Below are 25,062 nucleotides of genomic sequence, written 5' to 3' on the forward strand. Positions count from 1 at the left end.
TAAAAATGCCAGATTCAGGGCCACCACGGCAATAAGCGACTCGAGATTGAACGGCTGGAATCTGTCGTTGGGGTCAGACTCCAACGCAAACGGAGCGGAGACCATTCTCGCGGCATCTGCCAGGGTCTGCTTTTTCTGCGAGTATTCGACGTAAAGAAGAGTCACCGCCACCATCACCACAACGTGAAATACCATCCCGGGCATTCCTAACCAATTAAACGCATTTTTTGAATTTCCGCGTATTTTGAAACCAGGCATTCGACCAAGCGATATGTGTAATAGTAGACTGCAATCAGCGGCACGGATCAGGGCAGCCTTGAAGAAACCTTTTCTAGAGACCAGTACCGTGTTCTTACTCTTTATAGCAACGTATAATTCACAACCCTGCAGCGTGCGGGTACGGGATCATGATCCTTAGCCGATTTGAAAATTTCAGTTCGGAAACAACAATCGAAGAATTTATTAAAAATATGCGACCTGTGCATTTTATTGTGTCTAATATACACTACTCAATAAAAGGGTTCTCGGGATCTTTGACCGGAGACGATGCGATCTCGGGTGTTTTCTCGGGCAGCTGCGACTGAAGTTGCGGTGCTTCGTCCATCGTCGTGGATTCCTGGTTCAATATCGACGAACTAAGTCCATAGTCGTTGGTAGCACCAGAAACGCCGGGCAGCGGTGCTGTCTGGTACGAAAAGTCTGCCGTCGTCGAGGCCAGCTCCGACCGGGCAAAATTGAGAGCGATCTCTGTACCCCTTGTGTTGCGCAGCAGTCTACCCCCTGCTCCGTACTTTGGAGACTTGGGGAACCGTTGCTCGTCGTCGTTCTCCTTCTGCGGGCTCCGTGAGCCTTTTCGCACTGGCGATAAGTAGACAGCAGATTTGAGCACTGGTGGCTCCTCGATAGGCGACGAATCGTACTGTGTAGCTATTGATTTTTGCTTTTTCCGCACAGGGCTCGAAGTCTTTTTTTTCGGGCTCTTGGTTAGTTTCCATTGTGTTTCCGGTAGCTGCACCGTCGAGGCGTCAAAAATATTACTGGTAGTCAGCTCGTCAGGCACATGCGATTGTTTTCCTGCCTGCTCGCGCTCCACGTCGTCGGACCGCAGTTGCACAGCAGGCATCAAGCTGCTCGAGTCGTGGTCGAATCCTGGTTTTCTATTCGGCGTGGAGCTTGCTAACCGCTTGCGAGCACCTTCTTTCCACAGAGAAACCGTGTCTGTGGCCGTCGTTGACGTCTCGTTTGCCTCATTGTCAATGTGCTCTTTGTATCGCTGATTGATCTCGTTGAATTGGGAGTTATTTGTCGCCGCGAGAGTCGGCTCGGTCGCAGGCTCTTGTTCCTGTTGCAAGGCAGTCTTGTTGACCTCCTCCGTGGTGATTTCCACATTCGCGCTATTCTCAAAAAAGGTCTTCCAGAACTCCACGTTACTCCAGATCTTGCTACTGCTGTGGCGAAACTTTGCTAATCGCGGTATCACGCTCTCGTTGATGATGCTATTCGAAACGCTTAGATTTTTGTCAATTTCTTGCAATGTCAGCGTAATCTCCTGCTCGATCTTGCTGAGCTGCTCCAACTCTTGTGACCGCGTGGACGAAGAGGACGAGAAATAAAACGATCTCCGAGACATGGTACGCGTACGCGTGGTAATTATTTTCAAATCATTTTTCCAGTCGGCTGCGGCGTCGCCGTCGCCGAGTCGATTTTCATCTAATCCGATTTTCAGATATTTCGTTACTATGGGTAATCTGATGTCAACTTCGTTTGCTCCAGAGTGTACGGACCTGAAGCAGAAATACGACGCGTGTTTCAACTACTGGTATACAGAAAAGTTCCTCAAGGGCAAGAGTGTTTACAACGAATGCGAGGACCTTTGGGCCGACTACAAAGAATGCATAGATATCCACCTTCAGAAACAGGGAATCAAACCGATGCTGGACGAGGCACGCAAAGAGGCACCTTTTGAGAACGGTGGAATTCCCGTCGATAAATCCAACGAAAAATAACACCTTTCGTGCTGTACATAGTGAAATATCATTTTTAGTTATATTCGTCGTAATCGTCCTTTAGCTGGACGTCTTCTCCATCCAGATCCACCTCATCATCGCTCGAATCACTCTCTCCCACCGGAGCTAGTCCAGGAGTGAGTCCCGGCACGGAAATAAGACCCTTCTTGACCTTGGCTTGGAACTGATCTTTCTTGACTTTGCTCTGTCTGACCTTTTTGCGTCGCGAAATCTCCTTGTTGCGCAGCCTAATGATTTTGAGTTCCAGCTGCCGCAGTTCTTTTGCGTCGCTGTGCTCCCAAGACTTGACTCTTCGTACGTTCTCTGCAATGGCATTTTCCACCTCTTCCATGTCGCCCGTCTGCAATCTAGCTAGCTTTTCAACCCGACGTTCTGTTTCCTTGGCTTTTCGGATGGCTGCGTTACGTTTCTTGTCCATTTTCGAGCGCTCGCGAGCGGCAACGTGCCGATTTGCGTCCCAATAGTCCATATTTTTCCTCACTTGTGCGATGGCCGCTGCTCCGCCACGCTTCTTCTCATGAGCATCAACTCCTGGAAGATGCTTTGCTAGCAGCGCGTTCAGCCCCTGTTCGGCACGCCCCCGTGTCTTGTCAGAGACGAATTCTACCATAATGAATAATATACTAAGCTCTAAATTTTTTTTTATCGTGGTCGTGCACATCAGCTAAATCTTCCTTGTAGTCTTGAAGTAACTAGTGACTCTCTCCTTATCGTCGTAGTACTGTTCATTTGCCAGCTGTGATAAATCCTCGTACTTTGGTCGGGTTTTATCCTCTGTGCGCTCGCCACGTAGATGAAGGTCCTGCTCGAGCCAGCTAAGTGCCAGAGGATATATTGATCTTGACTTTGGCACCTCCACGGCAAGCTCCGTCTCCAGCACTGTGTCTTCGCTGTCCTTGTATTTCACTCTGTCTATCGAATGCTTGGCGACAATGCACCCGCCACGGAAATGAATGATTTCGCTCGACCAGTCGCCCAAACCGTCGAAAATATGTGTGGCGTACACGATGGTGGCATTTCGTTGCTCTGTTTCCTGGCGCAGAAATGTCAGCAACCGCGACCGCACCAAAACGTCCAGGTCCACGGTGACCTCATCTAGGAGCAGCAGATCCCACGGCTTCAGCAGTCCCATACACAGCTGAACTCTGCGACGCTCTCCATCCGAGCATTGGTTCATTCTCCAGGTGATGTCAATGTCCAGCATATTTATTAACAGATCTCTACGCTCTTTGTAGTTGGTTCCTCCAACAGAGTCGATGAGCACTGTGACCGGAATATCTCGCTTCGTAATATCGTTAGATGCCCATTCAGTGCCCAGGTACGTGATGACGCCTGAATTGCCTGCAGATGCCAATTTGAACGGGTCTCTACCATTGAGTAATAACCTGCCCTGCTTGATGAGTTTTTGGCCTGCTAGGACACGAAGCAGAGTCGACTTTCCGGCCCCATTTGGCCCGACCAGTAAAACACGCGATCCGGGCTTGATGTCAAGGTTGATGTCGTAAAGCCCGACTTTGTTGGATGGGAACGTGTAGCAGAGATTTTCTGTGTAAATGGACATTTGACAAAAAAAAACAATTTTGATATATTTTGTCTAATGAACTCTAACGACATATTCGACGAGGATATCGACTTAAACGAGGAAGAGGACGACGAAGAAGAAGAAGTCGATGAGCCATCTGTGCCCGATGATCAGGAGGAAGACGATCAGGACGATGATGAGGAAGGAGATGAGGACGAGGACGAGGAAGAAGACGGCGAAGGTGACGACGACGAAGCAGAAATGGACGTCGATGAGCAAGAGCCTTCGCAGGAGCAATCCGTTGCGGAAGTTGACGAGAATGGGACAGATAAGCCTGCAGAGAAACAATCAGAAGAGAAATCAACAGTCAGCGTGCGACAGTCGTTGATAGAGCGTGCGCGCAGCCTGAACGTGCTGGAGATCTACCCCATCGTTGCAATTCCGTACTCTTCTCCAGTGCACTCAATCGCGCTTACCAAGGGTCCTCGATGGCTTTTCACCGGCGGAGAGGATGGATTCATTCGAAAATTCGACCTCTTTGGGTCGGTTGAAGGAAAGTCACCGCTCACTTCTGCCCAGAAGCACCAATTGGTGGATTCCATTTCCTACGGAGGAATGCTCTGCTCGTATTGGGAGAATGAGCAGCCATACTACAAGGACGAACTGCTGACGGAGCTGGCTTCGGAGCAGCTGAAAAACTCGAAGGCCAAGACGAAAAAACCTGTTAACACGACAATCACCACTTTTGAGCCACGTATGTCTCCCGTGTACTCGCTGGCGGTGCAGTCGGACTCGCATTGGCTGCTAAGCGGTTTGAAGAGTGGTGGCATCACTCTCCAAAGCGTGCGCTTCAACGAGGGTGCAATCCAATATTATTTCAAGCACGGCAAGTCCGAGCACTCGCATAGCGACACCGTCTCGTGTTTGCAGCTCAACAACGACGAAAAGCGCTTTTTGAGTGGATCCTGGGACATGAAAATTCTCGAATGGGATCTCAACACGGGCAAGACCATCAATCTATTCAATAAGTCCAAAGGACAGATCTCGCACATAGAATATAGACCTGTTGGCGGAGTGGACCTGCCGATAAATCAGGGAGATGACGACATGGACTCGCTTTTTGGAGATGACGATGAGGATGCCAAGAAGCAGCAGGAAGAACACAGCTCGATTAAACAGGACATTGAGAAGATCCAGCACGATGCCGCCCAGACGGGTATAGCTACTGCAATCCAGCGGTCTGATCACGTGTTCCTCTCGTCGGCGGTCAACGGCACCGTCAATGTGTGGGACTCGCGGCTGCCGACAGCGTCGAACGACGTGTCGACCATCAGCATACTGCCAGGATCTACGCCGTGGTGCATGTCTGCTGTGTGGTCGAACGACGGCAACTCGATCTACGTGGGCCGACGTAACGCCGTGGTGGAGGAATACGATATTCGGCGAACAGGTGAGGTCAAGCAGCAAATCAAGTTCCCTCTTGCGTCGGGCCCTATCAGCGTGGTCAAGACGCTACCAAATGATAATTACCTACTCTGCGGATGTCAAGACAACATTCGACTTTACGATTTGCGGCTCTCCAACAGCGCGCAGTCAGACGAGCCTTCGAAGAAGAGGAAAAAAATACCGTTCATGATTGTCCCCGGACACAACGGCGGAATCTTGAGCGATCTCTACGTCGACCCTACATGTCGATTCATGGTGAGCTCGAGCGGAAATAGGGGCTGGCAGGGCAAAGCAAGCGACTATGTTTTCATCTATGAGATACTGGGAACTTGAGTCTAGAGTTTTGCCTTAATGGTCTCGCTTGTGAGGGCCTCTTTGAGCTCACGAGCTGCCAAACCGAGGTAGTACACCATCTTATCAGCCTCCAGCCCTAGCTGGTTGTTCTTGAACACTGTCACATTCACATGCAGCCAGTCATTGTTCACCATGTAGGCAAGTCCAAGACCCTCTGGCACGACTGGCGCCCAACCGTACCCGTTGAATTGTTCCGAACTGAGTTGGGAGGTTGACAGGTACCAGTATGACGAGTACGCAAAGATTGGATCTTTGAAAAAGTCATGTTTCTCCTCCTCACACATTTGCGCAAGACCAAACAGATGTCTGTCGACTCCGTGACCGTCAGAGGCAGCAGTGATGTACTCGACATGCGCAGAAACTGCGTCGCGGAAAGCTGCGATCTTCTGTTCCTTCGTGGCCGAAACGTCCTCCCACGTTCTCACAAAATGTAACGACTCGTTCGAAACTGACCGGCACGTTTCTGTGCGGCCTGCAAAATATTTTCTCGTGGACGCAGACTCATACGTGGGTCTCACAGTGCCCGTGTACTTGTAATAGGCCAACTGGATGAGCATCTGGATGAACGCGTCGGGCGATGCCTTGAACAATTTGATATGCGATTTTCCGAGCCCGTGGAACTGCCACACACGCAGGTCCAATGCGTCGACAGTTTTGTCAAAAGATGCTTTGGCCTCCTCAATGGCGGTTTGTGTTTTTGCAGACACATCAAACTGAAGTTCCCGGAAAAGCGGTGTACTGTATGTGTCCTCCGGAGGCTGCATTTTTTCCAGCTCGCGCACTAGCCAATCGTTCATCCGGAGAGTCGGAGTGCCGTCCATCTTGGAGTGCTCACCAAGGAACCCTGATGTGCCATTTCGAGAAACAAAAAATTGCACTGGCTTGTCGAACCACCTGTTGGTTCCGTTGCCGTGCCACGCATTGCGAGACTGCTGCTCGATCGTTGTTGGATAGTCGTCGTCGAGACAGAGCACAAACGACGACGCCTGAATTGCCCGCAACGACTGCTTGTTTACCGGGCTCTTCGCAAGCTCTGCATAGTTTGTAGCCCACACATCGCGGTCTGTGGACGTGAGCGCACCGACCGCATTCTTCACCGGCGGCAGTGTGTCTGAGTGAGTCCTAATGGCCTGGATGTTGGCAGCGAGATCTGCCAGCCCAACACGCTCTCCGTCCACATGGTGGAGCAGTTTGTAGAATCTGTTGTTTGCAATAACTATCATGTATCTGTTTTGCTCGGGACTGAAGCGTGGATTTGCGTCTCTGTCTGGCTCCGGCACCCTGCAATTGTTAAACATCCACTTAAAGCTTTCCATACAGAAAGGGTTATTTTTGATCAGCTCGGGTTCCAGTGTCTCTTTCTCTATGGCCTCCATGAAGTCAATTGCCTTTGATGCCAGACATGCGGCCTTAGTGACTTGGTCCTTGCCTATTTTGGAATTGAGCTCTTTGTGGTGGAAAAAGTAGGACACAAACGGCGAGACAGGGTCCCTGTAGGTGAGATACGCATAATCGTCCCACCAATGTGAGAGCCAGTTGCGTTTGTCGGTGGCAAACTGCTCGAGCTTTTGCTGGAGCTTCGGACCCTGTGTCTTTGCAAAATCGTCAATCACAGAGCAGTACCGCAGATATTCAGGGTCGCTTGCTCCGCGCACATAGTACGGCTGGATGGACCTCTTGTACCGTTCGAGAGTCTTGATGAGAGGCGGCACCGGCAGCGACGGCAGCCGGTCCTGGTACTTGAATAGTGAGCCTTTTGCGGTTCCGGACTTGTGCCTCACAGTCATCCGCAGAGTCTTGAACATTGGCGAAGAAAAACTTATCGTGGGGTATTTATATTTGACAATCAGCATGTGATATATAAATATATGAAGTACCAGCGGCGCTGTGCTTGAGGACTGCAATTTAGGTTCCTTTATACGCACGCAAAGAGGGTCACGTCCCGCATCCTGTATCTATCACACAATAGTGCTGATACTGCCGTCCGGGGCCATCTGTGGGGTATCCTCACACCCGAATACGTCATGAAAAAAGATCAAAAATCATGACAGGGTCTGGACCAGAATATATAAAGGTCTGGCCATGCACACCCTCAAGACACTTAGCAGGTCGTTGTGAAGGAAATTATTGGACTCGTCTTGGAGACCTAAATCGCAGATGTAGCCGAAATTGTTTTTTAATGCTCTTTATATTCCTTCTTCTCGCAGTCGCACAGGCCGTGCACTCTCCAGGAGTGTGTGCGATGTACGGCTCCGGGGGCAAGAAATCGCTCTTTGGCGGCAACCTCCCGGCCCCGAACAACTCGGCGGCGCCGCTTCTGAGCGCACAAGACCGCTCGTTGCTGGTGTCCATTTGCGGCGACACTTGGGAACATGAGCAGTATGCCTGTTGTGACGGCGACCAGTTAAACGATCTTCAAACACAGCTCCACAAGGCAGAGCCCCTGATCAGCTCGTGTCCAGCCTGCAAGGACAATTTCTTCCAGCTGTTTTGCCACTTCACCTGTTCCGCAAACCAATCCACGTTTGTCAACGTGACAAGAACCGGCACGTCGCTGTCGGGCTTGCCAGTTGTGGAAGAGGCTGATGTGCAGGTGGACGCAGCAATGGCTGCGCAATTCTACGATTCGTGCAAAAACATCAAGTTCAGTGCCACTAATGGATACGCCATGGACCTTATTGGAGGAGGAGCCAAAAACTACTCGCAATTTCTCAAGTTCTTAGGAGATGAGAAGCCGATGCTGGGCGGCTCGCCGTTCCAGATCAATTTTCACACGCAAAACGACTCCGAGCTGGTGCCGTTGGCGCTGGCGTTCCATGCTTGCGACGACGAAGACGAAAACTTCAGATGTGCCTGTGCAGACTGTCCCGGCTCGTGTCCCTCGCTGCCCGAGCTCAAACGACAAGAGTCCTGTCGGGTCGGCGTGCTCCCGTGCTTCTCATTTTCGGTTGTCTTGGTGTATTCGCTCGGTCTCGCCTTGTACATCGGGCTATACGCGGTAGCCGTGGCACGGACGCGTTCGCAGACGCTGTTCCTCGACCAGCTCGAGTCTCCGGCATTTACAGGTTCCGACACAGAGCTGCTTGAGGGTTCAGATGACCAGTTTGACAACTTCGACCACTACGTGGCCAAGGACTCGTACATTGTCAACAATGCGCTGGAGAAATGGTTTGCCAAATTGGGCCTCAAGTGCTCGCAGAGACCGTGGCTGGTAATTGGCTTGTCGCTTGGCGCGTCGGTGCTGCTCTCGCTATTTGTGCTCATGATCCAGCTCGAGACTAACCCAGTCAACCTCTGGGTCAGCCCAACGTCCGCCTCGTACCTCGAACGCAAGGTGTACGACGAGAGTTTCGGTCCGTTTTACAGGACACAGCAGATCTTCCTGGCCAATAGCACTGGAGACTCTGTGCTCCAGGACTACAGAGCCATCGAATGGTGGTTTGCAAAGGAGCAGGAAATTCTTGCTTTGACAGCCCAGGTTGATAACACGACTGTCGCATACGACGACCTGTGTTTCAAGCCCCTGGGTGAGACCTGTGCGCTGGAGTCCTTCACACAGTACTTTTACGGTGACATCAGTCAGCTGCCCGAGAGCTCATGGCAGACCAAGATCCAGAACTGCGCAGACTCGCCCGTCAACTGCCTGCCCTCGTTCGGCCAGCCACTCAAGCCACAGCTTGTATTTGGTGGCTTTAGCGACTCTGTGTTGTCCGCCAAAGCGCTCGTGATCACGCTATTGCTCAACAACAACAACGATCCGCACGATCCTCAGATCAAGAACTCGTTGGCCTGGGAAGCCGTGCTGGAGAAGTATCTGGGCGAGCTGCAGGTTGAAGCACGTAGTCATGGACTCGAGGTTAGCTTCAGTACCGAACTCTCCCTCGAAAAGGAACTCAACAAGTCCACCAACAGCGACATCCGCATTGTCGTCATCTCGTACCTGGTGATGTTCGCGTACGCGTCGATTGCACTGGGGAGCGGTGGCCAGAAGCACCAGATGAACGTCGAGTCTGGCTCGCCGCTTGCATTTCTGATCCGCACGCGTTTTGGCCTCGGTCTAGTGGGTATCTTCATTGTGCTGCTCTCGGTGGTCGCGTCGGCCGGATTCTGGAGCCTGTTCGGCCTCAAGTCGACGCTCATCATTGCTGAGGTCATTCCGTTCCTTGTGCTGGCCATCGGCGTCGACAATATCTTCCTCATCGCCAACGAACTTCACAACTGCAACCACCTCAACTACAACAACGACAACATTCATGTGCGTATCTCCAAGACGATGGCCAAGATCGGACCCAGCATCGTTCTCAGCACCTCATGCCAGTTCATCTGCTTTCTTCTTGCCAGTTCCGTCGGGATGCCGGCCGTCAAGAACTTTGCACTATACTGCGCTCTCGCTGTCGTACTCAACTCGGCGCTGCAGCTTACTGCGTTTGTTTCTGTGCTCTCTCTGGACCAGCAACGTGTCGAAGACCTGCGTTTGGATTGTCTGCCGTTCATCAAGCTAGATGGCAACTACCGCCCGGTCTCGTTGCCTGAGGACACTCCGGACAATCAGGAGGGCCTGTCGCAGCTTCTCGAATACTCAAACGACAACATCTTCAATAAATTTGTGCACAACTACTATGCTCCGTTGTTGTTTCACCGCAGGGTGGTTAAATGGAGCCTGGTGTTTTTCGCACTACTGTTCGGCGTATCTCTGTCGTTGCTGCCAGGAATTGAGCTTGGATTTGATCAACGCATAGCCATCCCGTCCGATTCATATCTGATTGATTATTTCAACGCTGTCTACGATTATCTTGAGGTGGGACCTCCGATATACATGGTTGTGTCCTCGCTGGACGTTACAAAGCTGGAAAACCAGCAAAAGCTCTGCGGAAGATTCACTACTTGTGACGAGTACTCTCTGGTGAACGTTATGGAGCAGGAGTACAAGCGCGGGGAGCTGAGCACCGTTAGTGACCCTGTTACCAGCTGGATAGACGATTTTTTACTATGGCTCAACCCTGATCTCACAGATTGCTGTCGTTTGAAGAAATCGAATGAGTCCGAGTTTTGCACACCAAACATGCCCTCCAGACAATGTGCAGTATGCTACGAGGACAAAGAATGGAGCTTCAAGATGGAAGGCTTCCCTGAGAACGAAGATTTCATGCGTTTTTTCAATGAGTGGATTGAGTCGCCTTCTGACCCGTGTCCGCTGGGAGGAAAAGCTCCATACTCCAGCTCAATTTTGCAGGACGAAAATCGTGCGATTGTGCGGTCTGCATTCCGCACGTCGCATGTGCCGTTGAGGTCGCAAAACGACTTTATCAACGCATATCATCAGTCCCTACGCATAGTGAAGGAAGTTAAAACACGCATGAACTTGGACATCTTTGCATACTCGCCATTCTACATTTTCTTTACCCAGTACGAGACCATCGTTTCACTGACGTTCAGACTACTTGTCTCAGCGCTGATTCTCGTCTTCGTGACCAGTTCGTTCCTCCTTGGCTCGTTCCGAAATTCGACGATTCTTGTGGTGAACATTGTTTCGATCCTTGTCAACATTGGCGGGGCCATGGTCCTTGGTGGTATCTCGCTGAACGCCGTGTCGCTCGTCAACATCCTGATCTGTTTGGGCCTGTCGGTGGAATTCTCCATCCACCTGGTCAAGGCGTTCAATTTCACCGAGGACGACGCCAAGTCAGACCCCTTTTCGAGAGCATACAACGCGCTGATTTTCATCGGGGGCTCGACTCTGAGCGGAATCACGCTGACGAAGTTTATTGGGATTATTGTCCTAGGTTTCACACGGTCCAAAATATTCCAGATCTACTATTTCCGCATGTGGTTCAGCCTGATCGTGCTGGCATCGATTCACTCCCTGGTGCTACTGCCGCTGCTGCTGAGCATCTTTGGCGGAAAAGGCTACCAGGTCTCGAGCTTTGCCAACTCCAACAGTCCGGAGGTGGTGAGACGTCTACGTCAGGAGGAAAATGTGTCATAGTGTATCATTCGGTGCGTTCCTTAAATGTTCCAGGTATGGTAGGTTCGATATCGCCCATAATATCATGGATCTCGTCATAGTACTCCTTGTTCCACAGACATTGCTCCTGGGCCCATTGCTGCAGAAGAGGGCCGGTGACGTTTGGAGGTGGATCGCTGATTTTGGTGGTCAAATGGCCCGTTGCTGCCTCTGCCACGCCGTAAACCAGCAGGCCGATAATAGGTAGTCTTAGCAATAGATAGAACATGAGACTGAACCCATAGAGACAGCCTATTCTCGAAAGGTACCACAGCTCGCGCTGCTGAGGGTTGAGAGGCAGACACTTGAAGTACGGTCTCAGCAGAAGCATCATGAGTTGTTTCGAGCCAAAAATGGTGTTCAGCAAGAACAAGGAATATGTCTCCGGTAGAAGAAACGTAATAAACACTATTACAAGTGCGTAGAATGTTCCTATGGACCTGTTGAGGTTCTTGAATGTGGCCACCGGGAACACAAGAGCGCCAACGTAAGGCGTCTTGGCTAGGAAAAACAGTACTATAGACAATGCAGTGTTGTAGATGTAGGACACCGCAAATTCAGCGAACCCATTGAAGTTTGTTATCTTGGGCATCCAGGTAGTGTTGAAAAATTCAGGTTTCAGTGAATTGATCTGTTGCAACAGATACGAAGGTGTTTGCGGTCTAGGGTCGGGAGCAACTGTCTTCATGTACTTTTCGCAATGCTCTAAGTTTGCTGCGTATGTTTTGGGTTTGTCTGGATGTTTTTGAGCATACACTCTGTCTGCAAAACGCAATGACTCGAAATACACATCGTCCAGGTCGTTAGTGAAAAATCTGAACGACATGATCAGGAACGGGTTGATGTTGAGAAGATGCATCTGGAAGAACTTGAGCTTGTCTAGCACTAACGCCACAGTCTCATGCGATAACAGGAAAAGCTCTAGAAATCGGAGGAAAATAGTGGCTGCAATCAGCGGGATATTCATTATCACATGGAGTATTATGGACCATTTCATTATATTGAGAGCTTTGGAATAGTACTTGGTGTTCAGCAGGTTTGGGTTCAATGCGGCCCTGTAGGAGCCAATCAGAGACAGCTGGATACCTCGCAGAATTGAGAGAATCGAAAACCCCGGAGGTGGGTGCGAGAAGAACACGGGCGAGGGCATCGAATTAAATAAGATCTATAATGTTCTATAATATTTTTCCAAGATTTTTCACTTTCTAATCCATCTCCCTCCGCTGAAAAAACAAATCTGTAGTCCCTCCAGGACCTTTCTGGTCAATGGTCCCAAATGAGGAGACACTGGCGAGATGATTCGTTTTCCAGAAGTTTCGCACACCAGCAGTTTTGTCGTGAACAATGGAAGCAACGTAGCTGAGCAGCGTAGCCAAGTATGGCTCTGCTCTGAGGTAATGGTGTCGGAGTCAAATGGCGCATCCAGTGAGAATGTCTCAGTCGCATTGAGTCCTGGGATGTTGAGTGTAACGCTTTTCTTCGATGTCAGGGGAGGCTGACCAAGAAACTGTAGATAATTATTGTACAGAAGTGTGTCGCAATCGTCTAGCTGCGGTTGGTGTGTCGAAATATGGTTGACCACGGCATGAGCAAGGGTTCTAAGTAGAGTTAGGTCAAAGGAATGCGCTTGGAGGAGGTTCGCCAGCCGCATGCCCTGTATCTGTTCGGACAGGTAAAGCTCAGACAGCGCGAGATCCAAGTCGGAGGGAAGTATTGGTGCTATTGGGGTATCAAGTTTGATATTTTTGAGGTTTTCATAAGGCCACAGGGCGCACAGTTGCTCAATATAAGGCGGACTGTAGTTGATACTTGAGAGATGGAGAGTGACAGGCTTGCTCACAGGAACAATTGCCAAGGAATAGTCTTCCTTGAGCGAAATGTTTCTGGAGTCTATTGTATTTTGCGACCGCTGAGCGTGAATCAGGGCAATAAAGTCTTTGGTGGGGTTGTAGGAGAATGCCATTATACGGAACGGCCGAACTTTATTGAGCTCGTTTAACTTGGCAGCAAGCGGATGTTCATATTGTACAAAACGGCGATAATCGTATTCATCAAGATGGATCTTGTTGTTACTCCAGTCTACGGCCCCAAAAATCAAATCTTTATGGCCGTTGGAGAGAATAATGAGGTTTTCTTTATGGATAATTGAGGAAATCGACACGACAGAAGAAAGCGGGTGCGAGAGTGTCTTACGTGTGGAAAGCTGGACACATTGCAAGATATCTGACGATATGGTACAATAGGAATCGCCATCGAATGTGGAAAGAGCGAATTGCGAGACAAGGATCGGGGATGGAGGATGGATGCTGAATTGTTCTTTTGCGACAAATTCCTTGTTGTACTCTATTTTCTGGGCTATCAACTCGTTTGTGACCAGCTCAAAAACCACAAACGCCTCCAACGACTTCCCATTTCTAGTCCAGTCGGAGACCTCACATTTCCGTACTTTGGTATCTGGGAGCTGTATCTCAAGCAATCGCGAGAGAGAAGCCCCCATGCGGTAAATCCAGGCACTGTTGTTTTCCGTGCATAAAACAAAAGTGGAAGAGACCTCCAGGGGCCACACTGGCGCATTGATTAGCGAGCTATGCAGATGGTGAAACCAGCCAATCGATTTCACTCGAAGCTGTTTAAGCTGTGAATACTTGACAATTCGCTGCAAATCAATGTTTTCATCTTTTTTCAGAACATCTATCACGTTGTGACGCACTTTCCAGTTGTTCAATCCATCTTGCTCAAGAATGAACGCGTTTCCGGTATCTGTGACAAGGCTCAATACACATTGTTTATTTTCTCCCACCCCCGAAGCCGACCAACGTGCTTCTACTACGCTAGTAGTTGTCGAATCTTGCAATTGGCCCACACATATCTCCTCATCGGTACAAACGGCCTCATCAAGGGCATTGGGCAGTTCAGAGATCGAACCCGCTAATCTTGTCAAATTGAAGACATCCGATATTTCAGAGATCTCATCTGACGTTTTGGGCCTTAAAATGAAAAACTCCTTGCGAAAGGGCAGTGAAATATACCCGTCTGTCGACCAGCTAATCAAATCGCCCGACGCACCCTGGCAACGGGACAAAACCAAATCGTCGAGCATAGACAAAATAAATAGAAAACAAATGTCTACTCCAAAAAAGCTGGCTCCCAAGTATTCTGAGTTCTGCATCTCAATTTAGTGTCTATCATTTGAAATTTTAACAAATCCTATGCAAATGAGCTCCTGACAGAGCACAGTGTGCTTGGAGTGTGCCTACGTGTTCCTCTTCATGCCCATATCGAGAACGTTATCCCAGTTCTAGGATTACGTAAAGTCTTTGGCGGGACGACCTGGGGAAAAATATTTACTTCGCTGCTACACGAAAAAGCTAATGTTAATTGGCATTACAGGCACATTGTATTCGGGCAAGTCAGAAGTGGCGGCATTTCTGGTTAGCGAATATGGGTTCAAGTATATCACGGTGGACGGGTCACCTGCTGAAGTCCATCTTCAAATATTCAAAAGATTCGACAATGAGTCGGAACTGATCGATTTTGTGACCAAAAACTGGTACGATAACTTTGTTCTCACATGCATTACCAACAACAAGTTTCTCCAGGCCCTTTTGAAACGGCCCTTTTTCCTCCATGTGGCTATCGACGCGTCTCTAATCAACCGATTCAAAAGACTTAAAAAAACGAACGCGAGCATCACCTTGGAACAATTTGCACTGCGATCGGATGAATATAGATTCGGAAACAATGGCGAGATGTTGCGGATCCTTGACCAGTCGGAGATACGAATTATAAACGATGGGCACACGGTCCAGGAGTTTCACGATAGGCTTCGAAATCTGAATCTTCTGAATCAAGAACGGCTCAGACCCTCCTGGGACGCATATTTCATGAGGCTGGCAGATCTCGCTGCGCTGAGATCAAATTGCATGAAACGCAGAGTCGGCTGTGTGCTAGTCAGAGACAGTAGAATTTTGGCAACAGGTTACAACGGCACTCCACGTAACGTCAAGAACTGCAATCAGGGAGGCTGTCCAAGATGTAATGCTGGAGATTCATGTGGAATCAGCTTGTCGACCTGTTTGTGTCTGCACGCAGAAGAAAATGCCATATTAGAGGCAGGTAGAGACAGAATAGGAAAAAGCGCTATCCTGTACTGCAATACCTGCCCATGTCTCACATGCTCTATAAAAATTGTTCAGAGCGGCATCGAAGAAGTGGTCTATTCCCAAAGCTATTCCATGGATGAACTGAGCTCTAAGGTTTTCCAAGAAGCGGGTATTAAGCTTCGACAATACATCTTGCCGCTCAACGGAGTCGTCATTTTATAGATCAAGCAGGTAATGGATTCTCTAGCTCTTTTTCCTCTGTGGCTTTGGCAGGTAGCTTCAATTTGTTGAACCGCTCGAGAAGCACCGAGTCTGCTTCGGCATCTTCCACGGCTGCCGGCTCTTCCACCTCCTTGTCTGGCTCCGGCACTGGCTCCGGCACTGGCTCTGGCTCCGCTGATTTCTCTTTTTCCTTTTCTGTCTTCTCTTTCTCCTCTTTCTCGAGCAGCTCCAGTTCCTCGTCTATCGAACTGTCGTCCGCAGTGAGCGCGCCAAGATGCTCGCTCAGTTCGTCCATTCTGTCCCACTCCTCACGAACCTCTTGCACGACCGAGGCGATGTCCCCAACCTGTTCGTTCATGCTCTTCAAAATCTTGGAGTTGGACTCCAGAGTCTTCACCACCAGTATATTGTTATTGTTCTCCTCAATTTTGTAGAGCAGCAGTACCAAGTTCTCAAGTCCTTGAGTGGATTTTTGCAGCTTTGCTGACAATGCTTTCTGTATTTTGAGCTCAGATTTGGCCCTGATCATTTGGTTCTTTTTCACGTATTCGCGCACACGTGCCTCCAGCTCGTGGACCCTTTTTTCTGTCTCATCGTTGTACTTGGTCATTTTGTAAATAGAGTATTTCAAAGTTGCGATCGATTCCACTTGCTCGGGTGAGAGTTGCACATCTTGCTGACTCTCGTCCAAAACGCGCACCACGTCACCTTCTACCGCCACCTTGCGTTCTCTTTCGAGACATATTAAACAGCATTCAATATCAAATCGCGAAAGACCCAAATCTTTGGATGCGAGATCAACCAAATGGTCTTTCACCAGCGGAGAGTTGTTGCTCAGATACGAACCTAAGCGGCAACTCCATTTCGATAGCTCCGAGCTTATTACAAAGCGTTCACCCTTCCTGAGCTGTCCAGAATTGTCGTTGCCGCTCTGGTAGCGTGGGCCAAACACCCACCCCACCACACGTCCTAGCAAACCTTTGTCTTGCTGATACTGCGAAAATGGCACCAAAACTCTTTCCTGTACTAGCTGATCAATGACCTTGTTTAGGCCCTTGGGTACCAGCCCCTTTGAGGGTAGTGAAAACTGGTCCACCAGACTGTCTGAGTCAAAGGCAACTTTATCTTTGAACTGATCCGGACATTTATTTCTCGCGTCCAGCAGGAGCGACTTCCAGGCTGCCACGTTGGCTTCAAGTCCCTCTGGGTTTTCCTTCAAATGATTGAAGTTTGAATACAAAGACTCTAGTCGCGATTCTTTGAATTGAGGATCTTGTAATATAACTTTCTCAGGGATCATAAATAAAAAATAGTAAAAGTTAATTTCATATACACACTTTGCTCCATGTCAGCCATCCAGCAAATCCTCCAACATTTAGACACTGCAGAGTCTGAACCAGTGGACCACAAGCTGTTTGAACAAGCCAAATTAAAGCTCAAAGATGCTAGCTTGTATGAGTCCACAGAAATCCTTCGGACATTTGGATCAAAGGTGATACAAGTAGTCAGCTCCAACAACACGAGTGCCGAATGGAAGAATCATGCAATCGACCTGTTCAACGAAATCATTAACCACTATCATTTCGACACGATTGTACAGGAATTCTCGCTGGAGATGCTAATTTCGGGCCTACAGGGCCACAACGACAATCTAAAAATACTTATCATCGATATCGTGGCAAGGGCGACTCCCCCAGATTTGGTGGCCAACACGCCATTCATTTCAATAATGCTGAACCTGCTGGCAGACCCAACAACAACTGTAGGAACAGTCAGCGCAATTGAAAGAAGTCTTGTGGTGCTGGCGAAGGGCGAGCTCGTGCAACGTCGTCTGCTCTCCAAAGAGTGTCTAGACTTGCTTAGAAAAATTAGGGCCGATCCGCAAGTGTTTTCGCGGTGTTTCGATCTCTGCTCTGAACTTCTTCCTGTTGTGAAAGACCTTCCCGATGATCTGTATCTGATGCCAGAAAGCGAATTTTCTCAAAGCAACGACGTGCTGCTCAATGCGTATGTGGTTTCATTTTACAACAAATTGCTAGACACTATTAGGTTCGACAGATTAGACTTGCTGGACAAACTGGACGAGCAAATTGGGTACATTTGTCGTCTGTACGTGGATGATACGTTTGTACCTGAGATCAAGACGCTGTTCAGTCTCGAGCCGGTAGTTTTTCTTGCCAATCTGAGCAGACTCAATGCCTCCAAATTCGCCGAGTTCGACCGCCAATATAAAATTATAGACCACGCGATAACGCACAGCGACGAGCCCTCCGTGTTTCTGCTTTCAAACATGGATCCGCGCCTGTTGGCCTCGAAAACTCAATTTCTCGAAACGCTTCCTCTCACAGCAACCACTGTACAGATATTCGAAAACTTGGTCAGCAAGCAGGAGATTTTTTCCAAATTGGACATCCCTCCTTCCAAAATCCTGAACCTGTCAACAAGCTCGTTTTTGGAGCTTGTCAGGGCTCTATCCCTGTATGACCATACGGTGGGCCAGCTAATCCGATGGCCATCCGTCATGAATAGACTGTTGGACGAGTACAAGAATATCAATAACCCAGAAATCTGGAAACTGAAAATGGCGATCTTGGAACAACTATACAATCGCAATGTGGACGTGTGGAAGGAAAAAATTGAGCAAGAGCTTGCTCGGATGAAAGGCCATACGGAGGCCCAGGTCGATATCATGGATATGGCAGCATAAATTTAACTATCTACAAATACAACGATGCAGCAGAAACAATGTCTCTGTGAATCAACTCAGCCGACCTGGTCAGCTTTTCCTCCAAGGCAACGTTTCCGATGGTTCTGGCAGCATCCACCAACTGCTTGATCAACTCTTCCAAACGCCTAAAACTTCTGATCAGCGAACCTTCGTAAACGTCTGTCATAATACATATCTGCGTGAACGAGGCTCCCTGACACCAAGCATAAACCACTTCCATCAAATCCGGCTTGAACGACTCCACGTAATCTTTCTCAACAACCTCCAGTTTGCACTCTCTGCAAACTTTTGCAATCTTCGAGGCCATCTCCTTCAACGCCTTAAGTGGCTCCGCAAGCTCTGGCTTGAGTCTAGGGGTCACCTTGGTACGTTCCTGAAAGACGAAGCACGATAATAGGGCCGCACACTGTGATGGATCCAGCTCGTTGAACGTTCCGTTGAATATCAACTCGGTCAGCAGCAATTCGTCTCCCGTGCTAATCTCGCATGCAACACGGCCCTTCATCTCAACAATATCATCTTGCGTCGTGAACCCTAGTCGTCTAAGCACTCTCTTGCGGTGTTTCAGGTCATCCATTTGAATGAGAGACTGCACTTCACTGATCTTCTTTTTTGTCTCGTTGATCTTATCCACAATGCTCATCCGATGCGAATATTGGTCGTACAGTTCCTTGAGTCGTGCAGATTGCGCAAGCGGGTTAGAGTGGAGTTTGCTTTCCAGAATTTCGATCTTCCGGAGCAAAACCTTGAACTCCTCATCTTTGATATGCATTTTGGTGACAGGGTCCAAAATAGGAAGCCCATCTGGGTGTCTCTTCACAATCTCCTTCAACGCCTTGCGCAGTGTCTTGCGTGCCTGGCTATTCTTCATGTCTTGCGGCAAGATTGAACGACAGCTGCTTATTTTTTTGATGGAGTCCAACGTGATCGGGATTACCTCGCTCCGCGTTTCCTCTCCTTCTTTCGCTGGGCGGATTCCTTCAACCAATTGCACCTGGAAAGGTTTGATCAGGTTCACTGGAGAGTCCACAAACATAGTGTTCACAAAAACGTTCACCACATAAGACTCATGGTCGCTGTATTGCGCCTGGTTGCGCTTGTTGTTGCGCTTCGAGAAATCAATTACAATTGCCCAACCGTAATCCATTCCATTAATGTTCACCTCCACCAAACGACCGCCTTTCAGGTGGGGCAAAATGTTACCTGGATGAGTGACAATCTTACGCACATCTTCGTTATACTGGTCCAGCTGTTTCTGTAGCTCGTAATACTCCTTAATGTTTTCCATGTCGTCAATCACAATAGAATCCAACTCTTGTTCATACTTGGCAAGTTGTTTCTTCAATTCTGGCTCGGAAATCGAATTTTGGAACTGGAAAAAAGAGCTCCCCAGCATGAATTCTGGCGAGATACCTTCCACGCGCATCAGGTTCAAAATCATGTTGTAGCCCAAATGAAATGCGGAGTCCAACCTGTCAGCAACACCTTTCACCATGCCCTTGGCAACCTGAGGCTCCATTTTCTCGTCGATCATCATAATCACTATACCGCGGTCATCCAAACCACGACGACCAGCACGTCCAGACATCTGAATATACTCTCCTCCAGAAACCCATCTGAACCCATTTCCGTCCCATTTACGCACGGACGTGAACACAACAGTCTTGGCTGGCATATTCAATCCAATGGAAAAGGTCTCCGTCGCGAACAGAACTTTCAGAAATCCCTCTTGAAATAAAATCTCAATGATTTCCTTCAAAATAGGGAGCAGTCCAGAGTGGTGGATGCCGATACCACGACGCAATAGCGGCAGAATGTGTTTGATCTGCGGTAACTCTTTGTCGTCGTCGGAAAGAATGCTGATCGCATTATTGAAGATCTTGGTGAGCATCTCGCGCTCCTCATCAGTATTAAAATCAAGCTTCGACATCTTCATAGCAAGAGCCTCACAATCACGTTTGCTGAACGAGAAAACAATGACAGGGTTGTATTTTTTCATCCAAATCATCTTGACGATCTTGTAAATGTCAGACTTTCCTTCCTTGACACCTCCTTTCCAGGACTTGCCATTTTTCGTCTCAATAGCTCCTGGGTCGTCTCCCATTTTGTTTGAAATCGATGCCATGGCCTTCTGGAAGTTCTCCTCTCTAAAAGTTCCCTTTTCATCAACAACCAGATGTATGCCTTCCCCGTCAGCAGGGAAAAGGTAATGCTGCAATGGAGTGGGGCGGAAATCTGTGTAGACCACGTGACAAGGCTGGTTGTGAACTTTGCATATCCATTCAGCAAACTCCATAGCGTTCGGAATGGTAGCAGATAGGAACACGTGATGGACATTGTCGGGGAGCAGAATGATGGTTTCTTCCCAAACGACACCTCTGCTCTTGTCACGCATGTAGTGAACCTCGTCGAAGATAACCCAGGCAACTTCTCTCATAATCTCAGAACCTCTATAAAGCATGGATCTCAGAATTTCAGTCGTCATCACCAAACATCCGGCATCAGGATTGATCGTCACATCTCCAGTCATTAACCCAACATCACCAAAATCAGCTTGTAATTCACGGTACTTCTGGTTGCTCAAAGCCTTGATTGGAGATGTATAAATTACACGTTGTTTGTCTCTAAGCGATTGGGCAATAGCGTATTCTGCAACCACAGTCTTACCAGCAGAGGTGTGAGCACTGACTAAGACAGATTCCTGACGGTCTATACAGGAAATGGATGTGTCTTGGAAGGGATCAAGTGTGAACGGATATGTACGAGCCTCAGTTTTCCGTTTGTGTTGCCCAATGGGAACGTAGTCGTATCCTGGAGGCACTGCAACCTGGTGTCGCACCTGGTGTCGTAACTTGACTTTCGAGGCGTCTGTATCTGTTGATGCGAGCAGTCCACTAGAGGCATCGACCTCTCGGGAAGCTTCGATTTCCAACGTGTCCGCCACGATAGGGACTACTTTTTCGCCATTTTCCTCTTGTTCCTTTTTTTCAACTTTTGGCTTCTTTTGTGATCCGTTCTTGGATTCTGAGTTGGTTCTTTTAATTCCCTTTGGGTCATCAGCTTTTGGAAGTTCTTCTGGAACAATGTTTTCCAGGTCTGGATTTTCAAAGGCCCCAAAGAGATCCATACTTAACAAGACAAACCTATAATTTTTTTTTTTTGACTTAAATTTTTTTTTATCAAGCTAAGGGTGGGAGTATTATGTAATAGATGCAATGTATCTACTACCTACAAAGTATCCTGTAGCCAAATCATCGTAAGCAACTAGAACAAAAACTGCTTGTGACAGTACCAAAAGGAGACAATAAGATAACAATTCACGACAGATTCTAAAGTTTGTTTACCATTTACCTGGTATCTAGCCAGGTTGCTACCATTCAAACATTCCTTGAAGAGAGGTAGTGCAGTTGGATACTCAAATCATTTTCACCGGAGGTGGGTATTCTGCAATAATTCCAAAAGCTTCTTGCCAATGTGTGGAATGGCAGTATCGACTTTCAGAGACTAAACTGGAAGATGTTTAAGCCTAGTGCCGCAATCTAGTCACATAAGCTCTATTCTCCTAGTGTCTAATTTATTAGGTAAACACTCGCATATATTTGGATTTGAAATATTTAATCGCTTGCAATGTCAGGGTGTATAGTTCGTGCCGTTGGCTGGAAATACGGCACCGAGGAACGATTTTTGGGTGCTGCGCCGACCGGCGAGACGGTATCACTATACCAGACCAACAATGACAGCGAAGGGTCTGACGAGGAGATGACGAAGCTTTTCAGCAGAGGAGGTTTCGATAAGATACAGTGTTTACAGTATTCTTCCGAGAAGCCAGGTGTCACCGGAGTTGGACAGCTGGACGGAAGCGGGCATATTTTTGATATCACAGCTGCTCAGACGCCTCCCCTGGTTTTGCGTCCAAAACAGGCTCGTTCGTGCAACAGCATTTCTTTCAATGAGAGAGAGCTGGTCGCTTTAGGTTTTGATCGCGGCCGGCAGGATCACTCTATACAAATTTGGGACTTGGCATCCTGCTCAAGGGCGGGTAAAAACGAAAGCGTGATCCCGCCATTGCTCTCGTTTGTGCCAAATGAGAGCGTTTCTTCACTGAGTTTCTGCGAGGGCAGTAACATTATTGCAGGCAGCTACAAGCTTTTGCGTGAGTACGACGTGCGCACTAACCAGCCGGTGTACCAATTGAGCACCAGGTGCACTTTGCACATCAATGTGGACCCATTCTACTCCCATTTCTTCGCGTCAGCCAGTGAAGACGGCTCGTTGGCCATTTGGGATCGGCGTAAGCTTGGGGATAGTTCCAGCATGGTGCGTGTCCAGGGGTCTGGGATTACGTCTGACAGTCCTCTTTTGCTATTCAGCAAGCTGTTGAGCGACCAGCGGCGCTCAGGCGGTTCTCCATACCGTTATTCCACCGTGACCCACGGAGAACTGGGGGCTTTGTTTGATGGCGATTTAGTTCGGAGGTGGAAGTTTGGCGTGGTGCCGCCGCTTGAGTCGGAATTGGCCAAGTTCGAGAGCATGGTAGGCCGCAGCAGGGCCGAAGGCACGCTGGTGGCTACCAATTTCCGTCCTACGGACTCGCTCTTCATTTCGCGCGTGAGCGATGCAAAGACCAAGTACGAGCGCGTGATATCGTTTGACTACTCGCCAAACTTCCATTCGCAACAGGGTATCGACCTGGTGTGTATGAGACAGTCTGGAAGCATTTATAAGATGCACGTTGTGGAAAGCCCGACAGGGATGGACTTCAATTCGTTCAACGACCTCACATTCACGGGGCCGGAGGGTACGTGCTCAAAGATGGTGAAGGATGCTGTTGATGAGGAGCAGCCTAGCAGAAGGGCATCACAAGACGACAGAAACGGCGTACTCGAAGACGTGGCGGACCACAGCGATGGGACAAGCGAGAAGGACTTTGCGTCCGACATGGAAGATTCTGAGGACTCGCCATTTGAAGCGGCCCGCGATAACATGGGACTTAAATCGGAGGCATTGCTGGGAAACGATATCTGCTCGACGATCAGACGCCGTGCATTGCTGGGCTACGGAACCAATGCCGAGAACAACATGACAATTCTCGAAAGCATGAGCTGGCTAGAAACAACTCTGCAGCTGCGCAACGCGTGGAAATGGATTTCCATCTCTCATGATCTGGTAGCCTCGGGCAAGATGATTTCTGGTAGCTTCGACTTTGGGTATCTAGGCGTTCTGGGCATTTGGCACATGGAAGAAGGCTTTGCCGAGCAGAAGCGGTACAACGGCGAGGGCAGTTTCACGTCGAGGGAGCTTTTTACCGCAGCCCGACAAATAGTCGAGAAACGCACGCTCGAAACTAAAATCCTTGCTGCCCCGCTGATTGGTTTCGACGGCGAAAGCCAAAAGGAAGTCCAGCGTCGGCTCGCAATGCACGTGATTGGCTGGGATTTTGGTGTCAAGGAGCTTGAAGATAAGTACGAAAACCTGATAGCCAAGGAGCACTACGAGCGAGCAGCCGGCTGGGCCGTTTTCCATGGAGACATTTCGCGGGCCATCGACATCCTGGCCGGCTCGAAGAACGAGACGTATCGCATAATGTCGACGGCTATTGCGGGCTATTTCGCCTTCCGCGACTCGCAGATCAACACCACTTGGAAAGACCAGTGTCGGAAGCTGTCTTCCGACTTGGAAAATCCGTATTTGCGCGTGATCTTTGGCTACATAGCGGACGGCAATTGGTGGGACGTGCTTGACGACTCTTTCTTGCCTCTGCGTGAAAAGTTGGGCGTTGCACTGCGTTTTCTCCCAGATAGCGAGTTGGATGTTTATTTAACGAGGCTTGCAGAAAACGTCATCAAGAGAGGTGAAATTGAAGGTATTATTCTTACCGGAGTGACCGCTCGGGGAATGGACCTTCTGCAGTCATTTGTCGACCGCACAAGCGATATCCAGAGTGCTTGTCTCATTGCGTCATTTGGCTGCCCAAAATACTTTAGAGACGATCGTGTCGAGGACTGGGTAGAAAACTACCGGTATCTGTTGAACAGCTGGAGTTTATTCCATGTCAGGGCCAAATTTGACGTGGCAAGAACTAGACTATCGCGACAAAACAACGGCGAGACACAAACGATACCCGTTCCGCGCCAGGTTTACTTGCAATGCACCAACTGTCACAAGAATATCTCAAAGAAAAAGAATACCGGTCCGCAGCTCAAAAATGGCATGTTGCTACAAAAAGAGTCACCGCTGCATACATGTCCCCATTGTGGCCATTCTCTGCCGCGCTGTGCCATCTGTCTGATCACCCAGGGCATTGCCCTGCCAAAAGAGATGTCGCGGGTGGACCACGATGCAGTTGACGATAACCTCACGCTGGAGACTCAGTTCAAAGAGTGGTTCAGCTTCTGTCTGTCGTGTAACCATGGAATGCATGCGGGACACGCAGAGGAATGGTTTTCGAAGCACTACATCTGCCCGGTGCCCGACTGTGACTGCCGCTGCAACAACAAATAGCTGGAAAGGTGTTTGGTGGTGTATGGATGTGTAATCTATTTTTATAATAAAGTCAAAATTTCAGCCTGCCAGTGTTTATTATTGGGAAGGGGTTGAAAGCGTTTTTTATTTATCGTATTTTGAACAAAATCAGGGAGATTTCTCGCCTAATTTTA

The 25,062-nt window shown here is 48.8% G+C and overlaps 14 protein-coding genes across 14 annotated transcripts; 6 read left to right on the forward strand and 8 right to left on the reverse strand.

Moving 5' to 3' along the window:
- Positions 1-505: 505 nt before the first annotated feature.
- On the reverse strand, positions 506-1,630 carry HPODL_03637 (DASH complex subunit ASK1; the record flags this gene model as incomplete). Its single annotated transcript, XM_014079963.1, has 1 exon — positions 506-1,630. One exon carries the CDS (start codon positions 1,628-1,630, stop codon positions 506-508), a length of 1,125 nt encoding a protein of 374 aa, XP_013935438.1.
- Positions 1,631-1,739: 109 nt separating this feature from the next.
- Positions 1,740-2,006, forward strand: HPODL_03638 (Mitochondrial distribution and morphology protein 35; the record flags this gene model as incomplete). The annotated part of the gene is made up of 1 exon (XM_014079964.1): positions 1,740-2,006. One exon carries the CDS (start codon positions 1,740-1,742, stop codon positions 2,004-2,006), a length of 267 nt encoding a protein of 88 aa, XP_013935439.1.
- A 34-nt stretch (positions 2,007-2,040) lies between these two features.
- HPODL_03639 (uncharacterized protein) lies at positions 2,041-2,637 on the reverse strand (the record flags this gene model as incomplete). The annotated part of the gene is made up of 1 exon (XM_014079965.1): positions 2,041-2,637. One exon carries the CDS (start codon positions 2,635-2,637, stop codon positions 2,041-2,043), a length of 597 nt encoding a protein of 198 aa, XP_013935440.1.
- A 54-nt stretch (positions 2,638-2,691) lies between these two features.
- Positions 2,692-3,489, reverse strand: HPODL_03640 (CCR4-NOT complex associated factor Caf16p; the record flags this gene model as incomplete). The annotated part of the gene is made up of 1 exon (XM_014079966.1): positions 2,692-3,489. The coding sequence occupies one exon, from the start codon at positions 3,487-3,489 to the stop codon at positions 2,692-2,694; it is 798 nt and encodes a 265-aa protein (XP_013935441.1).
- Positions 3,490-3,624: 135 nt separating this feature from the next.
- HPODL_03641 (Subunit of the SAGA transcriptional regulatory complex but not present in SAGA-like complex SLIK/SAL) lies at positions 3,625-5,328 on the forward strand (the record flags this gene model as incomplete). The annotated part of the gene is made up of 1 exon (XM_014079967.1): positions 3,625-5,328. The coding sequence occupies one exon, from the start codon at positions 3,625-3,627 to the stop codon at positions 5,326-5,328; it is 1,704 nt and encodes a 567-aa protein (XP_013935442.1).
- Positions 5,329-5,330: 2 nt separating this feature from the next.
- On the reverse strand, positions 5,331-7,154 carry HPODL_03642 (Carnitine O-acetyltransferase, mitochondrial; the record flags this gene model as incomplete). Its single annotated transcript, XM_014079968.1, has 1 exon — positions 5,331-7,154. The coding sequence occupies one exon, from the start codon at positions 7,152-7,154 to the stop codon at positions 5,331-5,333; it is 1,824 nt and encodes a 607-aa protein (XP_013935443.1).
- A 374-nt stretch (positions 7,155-7,528) lies between these two features.
- HPODL_03643 (Vacuolar membrane protein that transits through the biosynthetic vacuolar protein sorting pathway) lies at positions 7,529-11,335 on the forward strand (the record flags this gene model as incomplete). Its single annotated transcript, XM_014079969.1, has 1 exon — positions 7,529-11,335. One exon carries the CDS (start codon positions 7,529-7,531, stop codon positions 11,333-11,335), a length of 3,807 nt encoding a protein of 1,268 aa, XP_013935444.1.
- Positions 11,336-11,339: 4 nt separating this feature from the next.
- Positions 11,340-12,503, reverse strand: HPODL_03644 (uncharacterized protein; the record flags this gene model as incomplete). Its single annotated transcript, XM_014079970.1, has 1 exon — positions 11,340-12,503. The coding sequence occupies one exon, from the start codon at positions 12,501-12,503 to the stop codon at positions 11,340-11,342; it is 1,164 nt and encodes a 387-aa protein (XP_013935445.1).
- Positions 12,504-12,551: 48 nt separating this feature from the next.
- Positions 12,552-14,453, reverse strand: HPODL_03645 (uncharacterized protein; the record flags this gene model as incomplete). Its single annotated transcript, XM_014079971.1, has 1 exon — positions 12,552-14,453. One exon carries the CDS (start codon positions 14,451-14,453, stop codon positions 12,552-12,554), a length of 1,902 nt encoding a protein of 633 aa, XP_013935446.1.
- Positions 14,454-14,724: 271 nt separating this feature from the next.
- HPODL_03646 (Deoxycytidylate deaminase) lies at positions 14,725-15,678 on the forward strand (the record flags this gene model as incomplete). The annotated part of the gene is made up of 1 exon (XM_014079972.1): positions 14,725-15,678. The coding sequence occupies one exon, from the start codon at positions 14,725-14,727 to the stop codon at positions 15,676-15,678; it is 954 nt and encodes a 317-aa protein (XP_013935447.1).
- A 1-nt stretch (position 15,679) lies between these two features.
- HPODL_03647 (uncharacterized protein) lies at positions 15,680-16,978 on the reverse strand (the record flags this gene model as incomplete). Its single annotated transcript, XM_014079973.1, has 1 exon — positions 15,680-16,978. One exon carries the CDS (start codon positions 16,976-16,978, stop codon positions 15,680-15,682), a length of 1,299 nt encoding a protein of 432 aa, XP_013935448.1.
- Positions 16,979-17,023: 45 nt separating this feature from the next.
- On the forward strand, positions 17,024-18,385 carry HPODL_03648 (uncharacterized protein; the record flags this gene model as incomplete). The annotated part of the gene is made up of 1 exon (XM_014079974.1): positions 17,024-18,385. One exon carries the CDS (start codon positions 17,024-17,026, stop codon positions 18,383-18,385), a length of 1,362 nt encoding a protein of 453 aa, XP_013935449.1.
- Positions 18,386-18,395: 10 nt separating this feature from the next.
- Positions 18,396-21,533, reverse strand: HPODL_03649 (ATP-dependent RNA helicase DOB1; the record flags this gene model as incomplete). Its single annotated transcript, XM_014079975.1, has 1 exon — positions 18,396-21,533. The coding sequence occupies one exon, from the start codon at positions 21,531-21,533 to the stop codon at positions 18,396-18,398; it is 3,138 nt and encodes a 1,045-aa protein (XP_013935450.1).
- A 500-nt stretch (positions 21,534-22,033) lies between these two features.
- HPODL_03650 (WD40 repeat-containing protein) lies at positions 22,034-24,907 on the forward strand (the record flags this gene model as incomplete). Its single annotated transcript, XM_014079976.1, has 1 exon — positions 22,034-24,907. One exon carries the CDS (start codon positions 22,034-22,036, stop codon positions 24,905-24,907), a length of 2,874 nt encoding a protein of 957 aa, XP_013935451.1.
- Between the last annotated feature and the right edge of the window lie 155 nt (positions 24,908-25,062).

This window comes from Ogataea parapolymorpha, chromosome IV, assembly GCF_000187245.1.
Source record: "Ogataea parapolymorpha DL-1 chromosome IV, whole genome shotgun sequence".
Taxonomy (NCBI): domain Eukaryota; kingdom Fungi; phylum Ascomycota; class Pichiomycetes; order Pichiales; family Pichiaceae; genus Ogataea; species Ogataea parapolymorpha.